The sequence below is a fragment of the Pteronotus mesoamericanus genome, unplaced genomic scaffold (genome assembly GCF_021234165.1).
Source record: "Pteronotus mesoamericanus isolate MK-2021 breed Mesoamerican mustached bat unplaced genomic scaffold, CSHL_Meso_final scaffold_85, whole genome shotgun sequence".
Taxonomy (NCBI): Eukaryota; Metazoa; Chordata; class Mammalia; order Chiroptera; family Mormoopidae; genus Pteronotus; species Pteronotus mesoamericanus.
This window is the reverse complement of record NW_026555329.1, coordinates 7973996-7982322: the sequence shown is the minus strand read 5'-3', so window position 1 is coordinate 7982322 and position 8327 is coordinate 7973996. Positions and strand designations below refer to the sequence as shown.

Below are 8327 nucleotides of genomic sequence, written 5' to 3'. Positions count from 1 at the left end.
TCATTGCGTATAAAGGAGTGTGCCCCATAATGGGTAACATCAAAATGGGAACCCATTCTTAACTTCGGTTTTTCTTTTTAGGAAGTATGACACTAAATGTCATTTTCATTCATGAAAGAGTTAAGCAAGTTACTTTACAAATGGAATTTTCTTTTTGGCTGGATTAAACTTCGTTATTTTCTATGCATTTGTACTCATTTATATGTGTATAAAGGGTAATAATTTTAATAACACTATGCATCTTTTCACTGAAATAAATCCATTATTTAATAGTCATTACAAAAAAAAATGGAGGGCGTGACAAAAATACACAGTAGCAAGAGAAAATAGTCCTGGCTTCATACTGCTTATTTGCATTTAACTGTTTTACAGCTGCCTCTTCAAAATATAAGCTAGAGGGGTGAGTAACAAATTTAAGTTTTTGCCGTTTGGGGACCTGATAAGCGATGGAGAGATGCTACAAAACCCACTGAACACCAAACTGGAATAATAATAAAGCTGTCTTTCTAAATAACGGGCCTGTACCTGTCAGGAGCTAGTTTATTCTGAGTTTTTCACGGCTTTGTTTATATTAGTGCCCCCTCCCTCCTGTGTGCCTCCAGAGTCAAACAAGCAGGTATTTACCTCCAACTTAATCCTAAACTTTAAAAATATAGACCAAACTCTAAGGTTCTTAAAATTTTCAGACATATTTATTTATTGCAGAAAAATAATATACAAAGATATTTACAAAACAATCATAAAAATATGAATGCATTTAGACACCGGATCTATTTGCATTTTACCGTGGGTCATCAATAAATAAATAGAATGTTGTTTTTTGTATTTTGTTTTTTTTTTCCCCTCAGAGGAAGAATGAAAAAAGGAATTAACTGACTGTGATTTTGCACGTCAGTTTGATTCCAGCATTTTTATTTCTAAAGGTGTTCTTAATATTCCTCTGATTGTTACCATTTTAAAATGGAGAAAAGTCCATAACGATGCCTTTCCTTTCAGTGGCTGATTGGCACGACCTCTTGAGAATGCATGCATGAAAAAATAAAAATAAAAACATTCTTCGTCATAAAAAAAAAAAAGGAACACAAACAACTGTTCAAACTTCTATCAGAATGCAGAGGTGTGAGGATGGTGCCGCTGCCCGTCTGGGAATCACTGTCCACGGGCCTGTCTCGCTTTCTCTTTTAAAAGTGCGCCCCACGCCCTGTTTCTTTGAATTTGGGTTCTGCTCTTCTAATTTCCAAGAAAATCTTTGGCATATATATTTATTTTTAGTTATCCAGCTCCAGAGTCTCTAGACTGTCCATTTTCTCCTTCTCTGGAAACAATGACATCTGCAAAAACCCAAAAGGGGGTAAAGTTGGTTATTGTGTAGGTCTCTGGCTGTTTTCTAAGACTAGAGAGCACTGTTCTTATCACCACCACCAAGAAATACGCTGAACAACCTGGAAGGATTTCAGCCCAAGGGCAAGAGGAAGTGGGTGGGCGGAAAGAAGGAGGAGGTGGAATTTGGAAACATTGGTTGTAAAGAGAACGAAAACTTTAAAGCCAAAAGAAAGGGAGGCGCTGGCAACTGTCCTTACCCATGACCCTTGACTCCTGCTCAGTCTTCCCTCCTGTCTGTCACGCACACTCATCCACACGCACATCCTCACAAGGGCGCATCCCTCAACCCCCTAGCCGAACCGAACTGCCTCCAGGGAGGCTCTGGGGACGAGGTGGCGGTACCAGGTGGGGCGGGGAGGCTGAGAGGGAAGCGGGAGAGGGGGAGGAAGGCGCATTGGGATGGGATCCGCGGCCTGGCCGTCAGTCCTTCTGCCACCTGAGCGGCGAAGGGGCGCAGAAGCGCCAGTCCTTACCTAGGTCTCCGGCCTTGCCGAGGGGGTGGGGAGCTCCGCCTGCTAGTGGGACGCGGACATGGACCAGGCCCCCTCCATCCTCCAGACCGAGAAGGCGTAGCTGAGCCGCTCGTGGGCCACATAGCTGCAGCTTGCCATCTTGGAGTCCAGCTCGTCACTCTGGAGGACCTGGTAGAGGAAGTCGATGTACCTGGCTGCCAACTTGAGGGTCTGGATCTTGCTCAGCTTGTCCGAAGGCAGCGTGGGGATGATCTTCCGCAGCGCGGCGAACGCCTCGTTCAGCGACTGCGTGCGCTGGCGCTCCCGCACGTTGGCCATGACCCGCTGCGTCTGCAGCTCCTCGTAGGACTGTGGGCTCCCGCCGCCGCTGCTGCTGCCGCCGCCGCCCGCGCCGCCGCAGCCCGCAGACTTCTTGCCGCGCTTGCCCTGGGCCGGGCTGCCCGGCTCCTCGCCGCCTCCGACGCCCCCGCCCGCGGCCCCGCCGGGCCCCGAGCCGCCGCCTGCGCTGCGCCGGCTGCTGCGCCGCTTGCGCCCCCCGCGCTTGCCGCTCGGGGGCTGCTGCCGGTCCGGCTCCTCTTCGCTGTTGCTCAGGCTGTCGTCGGCCGGCGAGACTGGCGAGCTGGACACGTCCTGCATCATCTCTCGGGCGGCAACGTGTGGCCTCGCAGGCCCGGGGCAAAGGGGCGGCCCGGGGAAGAGGAGGAGAGCCGGGCGCCTCAGCCCGCCAGCTTCCCCCGCGCGCGGCGCCGGCCCGGGCGGTGCGGCCCGCCGAGGAGGGAACGGGAGGAGGGACGGGGAGGATCTCCGCGGGGAGGGCGCGCGGGGGAGGCGGGGAGGGAGGCGGGAGGGGGAGGGGACGGTGTGGATGGCCCCGAGGTCCAAAAAGAAGGCGCCCAACGGCCGCACGCACACCCCGCTCGCCCTCCTGGAAACGCTGCGGGTGCCGGCGAGCCCGCGAGGTGTCTGGGAGTTGGGCGAAAGCTGCAGACTTGGAGGCTCTTATATCTCCGTGCAGGCGGAAAGTTTGGGGGCAGCAGTGTCATTGGCCTGACGTGGGGAGGAGGGACTTTCGAAGTTTTATAGGAAAGTTTCCGCTTTCCAGCCCCCCTTCTCCGTCCCCACCCCCCTTCCTTGGGGTCTAACAATTCGTCCTCCCAAACCATTCAAAACCGACCTGGCCCCGGCGGCCGGCCCCTCTGCCCGCCTCTTTGCTGCCCTCCCCCTTCCTTCCCTCCCCGCCGCCCTCCGCCCGCAGGCTTGGGCGATTTTCTTCCGCGCCGGAGCGCGCGGGCCGCACCCCCGCACCCGAGCGCAGCCCGGGGAAGCGGCCGGAGGGGACCGTCGCGGCCGTGGTGTCGGTCCCTCCCGGAGAGTGGCTGTGACAACAGCGAGGGCAACAGCTTCTGCGCATTGGGTGATGTCTCATTTCGCCCCAGTACCCTCCAGGTCCGTGGGCCGGTTGGGGATTGCTGGGCGGGGGGAATGGCCAGAAAATTGGCAACCGCCTAGCCCACCAGTGGTCAAGTAGAAGGGCCCCTGGAGTCCCAAGGGCCAAACTGCTGTGGCTGGCTCGGAGGTCGTGGGCGTTTCTGAAGACGTGGCCGCGCCGCCGGGACTGCGGATCTGCACCCCGGCCTGCTCTCCTACCCCTGTCCGAGAAGCATCTGAGCTTTTTAGTCTCAATAGTGACCCAATCTAAAGCTTCCCAATACCCAGGGGACTCCACCCCCGTAGGTGCCAGAAAGAGGCAGAAGTTCATTCTCCCGCGGAAGGCAATCCTGTCCTTGGAGAAGGCAGTTGGGCCAGAGGGGGGCAGCGCAGGCGTCTTCGCCGCGGCCCTGATCGCCTGAACTGCCAGCCCCAGGTGGAGGGCCATTTCGTCCTTACCCCACCCCCAAAAAAGGCCTTGCGTGGTGACCTCTAAAGGCTGGCTCCAAAGAGAGGGAGACGGGGTTCAACATTGCCAGGACAGACGGGGCTGCCGGCTCTGAGAGCCTCCTTTCCCGCCTCCATTCCTGGAAGTTGGGTGGTCAGTTATGCTTCCTGCGCCCCAAACGCATACCAATTGGACGCTTTTACATTTTAAGCATTTAAATCTAATAAGGTAACAACGTAGAACCCCAAAGAGGGTGTTCATATAGAATCTGGTATTTGTAAGCAACAAAAGTTGGTGAGCTGGTGAAGGGAAGGGAAGCCGCCGTGGAAGGGAAGCTCATCTTTGCAATGCTCCACTTCTTTTCTTCTTCTTCTCTCTCTCTCTCTTTTTTTTTTTTTTTTTGGAACCAGTTAGGACAGAATAACTATTTCATGTTCATATCTTGAATTGCAAGGCAAACCAGAGGTCAAAAGCAGTAGTCGGTTTGGGGAGGTGGGGGTCAGATTTGGAGGGTGCCGGAGTTTTTAGTGCCTTGGGCTCAGGTCCCCTGCGCAGGCCAAGGTCTGCTCACGCTCTCTCCAGTCTGGACTCACAGATGAGAATTAACTCAGAGAAGTTCCCCTTTCATGGCCAGACCCAGGGTTGCGGGCGTCTGGGGGAGGAGGCGGGAGCCGGGGCGACACGCGGGCTGGCCACGTGGCTGTGCCCCGCTGAGGCGCGCAGCTTTGGTCCGGGAAACCCAGACGTTTTGAGCGCCTGGGGCTGGTGAAGGGCTCAGCCTTGTGGGGGAAATGAGGGCAAGAGACGTCCCTTCTGCGGGAGTAGAACAATGCCCTGCTTTCTTGGGAGGGGCGACTTGCAGGGTTTGTCTATCACCATTTTTACAAATATTCAGAAACAATGACCGTAGCGTGCCAACCGGCCTGCTTCGAGAGTCACTGCCATATTTTAAAATCAAAGCGTGTCTGAAAATCAAATTCTACTTGACCTCCACTTAATAGTACTCAGGGAGGTCTCCTTAAAACAAAACGCACTCTGGTAAATCCCTTGTGTTGCATCTTCTGCCTGTAGCACTTTATCTCTTGGAAGCAGTTAGAGACTAGGCAGAAATTCTGCCCCACTCTACCCAGTGTCCTTTCCTGTAAACCTGAGTTGCAGAGTATTCCGCAATTCTTATTTGAAAGTGCTTGCAGAAATCTTGAAAAATTTCCACCTTTACTTACCTCATTTTTTTAAAAAGATCAAACCCAAATCTAACTTTTTTTTTCTTTAGCCGAATTCTCAAAAATGAAGAGATCGAATATTTGGGCACTTTCTTTGGTGGCCGTGGGTAAGCAAGACAGGGAAGTGTGGGCAAAGTGTAAGAGAAACCATACCTGACCAAGGGGAATTGAGGTGGGGGTGGGGGGATGGAAACGGGGGCGGAGAAACTGGAGGAGAAACCTAGTCCTTGACAAGGCAGCAGCGAGGGATCATTAGGCAGTCCGACTTGCAAAGTCATCAATCTCCAAGACTAGTTCTTAAACAAGGGAGCCCAGTCCTTCTGCAGGCACTAAATTTAGGGGATGAAGAGCTCCTGGACATTGCAGGGACCTTCAGGGCTGAGGCGACACTCTGGATGACGAGGCTTGGAAGAGGGATTAAAATGAATGACTTAACTAGAACCATCCCCACCCCTGCGCGGAATCTCACTGAGCGAGTCACAATGAATGACTTTGGTGCCGAGAAGAAATTTCTCTAGACCTCTTCCAAGGAGCGGAGGATGAGGATGAGGCCGGATTCCGAGTGCTCAAATGTTCACTTTTTGCGCAGAAGGGTGTATGTAGCCTGCCAAATGAATGACCTCTCGGGACATCTGGGGCTTGATGCTCCCTAGTTTGCCCCCAGTTTGCAAATTACAAAGTTTCCTGGCCTGGTTGTCCCACTTTGCTCATCTATACCTATATCCTACCTAACATTTTATCTAAAAATTTTCTTATGTACTTTGCTGAGGCAAGAATAAAGACGGATCCTTTACTATGGTGTTGATTAGCTGAATGCAATTCTTCATATGTTGTACACACAACAATAAGGATACCTTCAAAAATACTCTAACATATGAAAGCTGAGTTTGAAAAGCCTAAATCCAGGGCTCTTAAGAAACATTCTTTGAAATTTCCCGTTGAGCCAGACCTGAGCCTGACTTGAATATCAGTGGAGCGCCACCTTCTTTGAGAATACTCGATTAATTGCAACTTAATCATTTTGTCTACTTCTAAAATAAATTTTCTGAAAAAAATTAACCAAAACCAAATTTTTCTTTTGCACTCGATAATTCAAAGTGAGCTTTGTTTTCAAACTGCAAAGTTGCCATGTTTGCAGTCCTTCCTGAGGAGTGTGTGCTGTGTTAAAAATTTTTTGAAAACAGCAAAGTAACAGAGTTAGGAATCTCATACTGAGCATGTGCAATAAGTATATATGTATCTGTATCTTTATAATTGGAACGTGCACTGGCATTCTCCTAGCAACAGCCATTCATAAAAACTTTTAGAGAAGGAAAGGAAACACACACACTATGGAACTGTAAGCAAGCTCGTAAGTTTTGGAGTTGGGTTTTGCGCTGTGAGCAATTGAATCTGTGTCCACTCTTTCTCCTCAGTCTTTGGAGGACCTACCACCTGCTTGTTGGCTGCGAGTTCTGTGAAATAATTTCTCCAAATTGCATGAATGGAGCACAGGATCATTCCCACAGAAGGGGGCGCAAATTGGAAAAGGCTGCAGTGAGTGGATCTCGGGTGAGAGATTGCACATTGTAGATGAGATCTTTTTTTGAACACTGTATAGGGATGTAAGTGAGAGGATTTTATCAGAGTGAAATGTAAAGTTTGTGTCAGCACGAGTGACTTTGATAGCTCTGTGTAAAAGCACACAGAACCTTTCTCTGTGTCACAGGTAACCTTAATGTCGTTGGCACGCCTTGCCTTGAGGGGTCCTTCTCTCCAATGATAGCTGAATTTATGAATTTAACTGATTCTGCCTTTCTCTTTAGGCGCTTCTTAAAAAAAAAAAAAAAAAACCAAGCTAAAGTTATAAGGAACTAAAAGTTGAGGTTTGCAATCCAGAAATGAATCGAAAAAATATAAAACACAAGCAGCTGAGTTACCAATAACACCTCCAATGAGCAAATCATATTTTCAAATAAATATTAATTTTTCAAATATCTGGCATTGTGCATACAAAGAAGGATGAGATAAGGAGGCATATCTTGCTGAACTTCTGGAGAGGGAAGAATCAGAGTATAGAAAAGTGCGGAGCTTTGAAGAGCGTATCCCCAAACCCTGCAACTTACTGGGTGTGCAGGCTGGAGAGCCTGTGTCCCATCTTTGCTGCCAGTTAGCCTTGTGGAAACTCACTCTCACTTTACTCATTTCAAAGAATTGCTGCAACAAATAATTGAAGAAATAATATAAGAAATGCATAGTTATTCATAGAGGAGCTTCTTATGGCCACAGTCTTCTTACATCATATGCATTTTTACCTCCTTTTTAATCATCTGATAATGGAGCAATTTAAATATAAATCAAATGATTTACATTCTGTGTTTTTTTCCAGCTAAATTTCCCTTTCTAATTACAACTTTCATCTCTCATCAAGGGGGTTTTGTTTTTTCACAAATGGCTTTTCCCGAAGCCTTAAATGCTACATTCATTGTTTGGATTGATTCTTTCTACGGGAAACATGTTGTTTTTGCCAGTGACCACAAGAGGACACAATTTCCCAGAGAACTTCGTTTATAAAGCTCATGGGAGAGGAAAGCTAATGACATAGCAAAAATAACCCATGATTAAATGTCATTTTAGGGATGTCTAGCTGATTTATGTCATTTTTATTAATTTTTAAAAACAAACATGAGTTGACATTTAAGCTCTAGATTTTTTAGAAAAATTATGATCTTTTCTCTTTATTGTAGAACAGAAAAGCATACTTCAGTGAAAATATAATAAAGTACCATTTTAAAGGAAAGTTTATTTTACATTAGCAGAATTTCTTGCAAAACTGTCACTGATCAGGAATTTTATTTTCTCAACTTTAAACTCATGTCTGGTGATTAAAAACAGTTTTTAAAAAGTCCACGGCCATTCCACAATGCCTTTGAAAGTTTGAATTTTTAGTTTGGGCATTTGGAATGTCTTTACATAAAAAATTACATGGAAATTATGTTTTATGTCTTGTCAGTTATATTTTAATGCACACGGTAGGTTAAGACCTAAAATTATTTTTCAAATCTATAGAAAAATAGAGTTAAAAAGTTTTGACTCCCAGCACTTTCCCAGACTTATCACACATAATCTTTGATTTAATTTAAGATAGCCCTCCTCTTTCCTACTACTTCCTCTCAAAAAAGGTTTCAGGGCTGGGTACTTTGTAAATTAAAGTACTTTAAAATGAATTACATCTTGATCTCTTTCTGGAAGAGTTTTATAGTTCTGGTAGAGTGCCACAACATCTAGGCTGGGACATTTCAGTTCCAGTCATCCCAAATCCAAGGCTTTTGTTTTGTATTTGTGTCTTGCAGATGCGTCCCTACTCACATTCTCTGAGACCCTGCCGGATGG

The 8327-nt window shown here is 47.6% G+C and overlaps 1 protein-coding gene across 1 annotated transcript; it reads right to left on the bottom strand.

Annotated features, from left to right (window-relative positions):
- Positions 1-779: 779 nt before the first annotated feature.
- On the bottom strand, positions 780-2526 carry TWIST1 (twist family bHLH transcription factor 1). The gene is made up of 2 exons (XM_054564672.1): positions 1857-2526; positions 780-1331 (listed from the first exon to the last, which is right to left on the bottom strand). The coding sequence occupies exon 1, from the start codon at positions 2493-2495 to the stop codon at positions 1899-1901; it is 597 nt and encodes a 198-aa protein (XP_054420647.1). The 5' UTR covers positions 2496-2526; the 3' UTR covers positions 780-1331; positions 1857-1898.
- Positions 2527-8327: the final 5801 nt, after the last annotated feature.

Coding starts and splice junctions, on each gene's coding strand:
- TWIST1 (XM_054564672.1), bottom strand. CDS start 2,495: ATGATGCAGGACGTGTCCAGCTCGCCAGTCTCGCCGGCCGACGACAGC.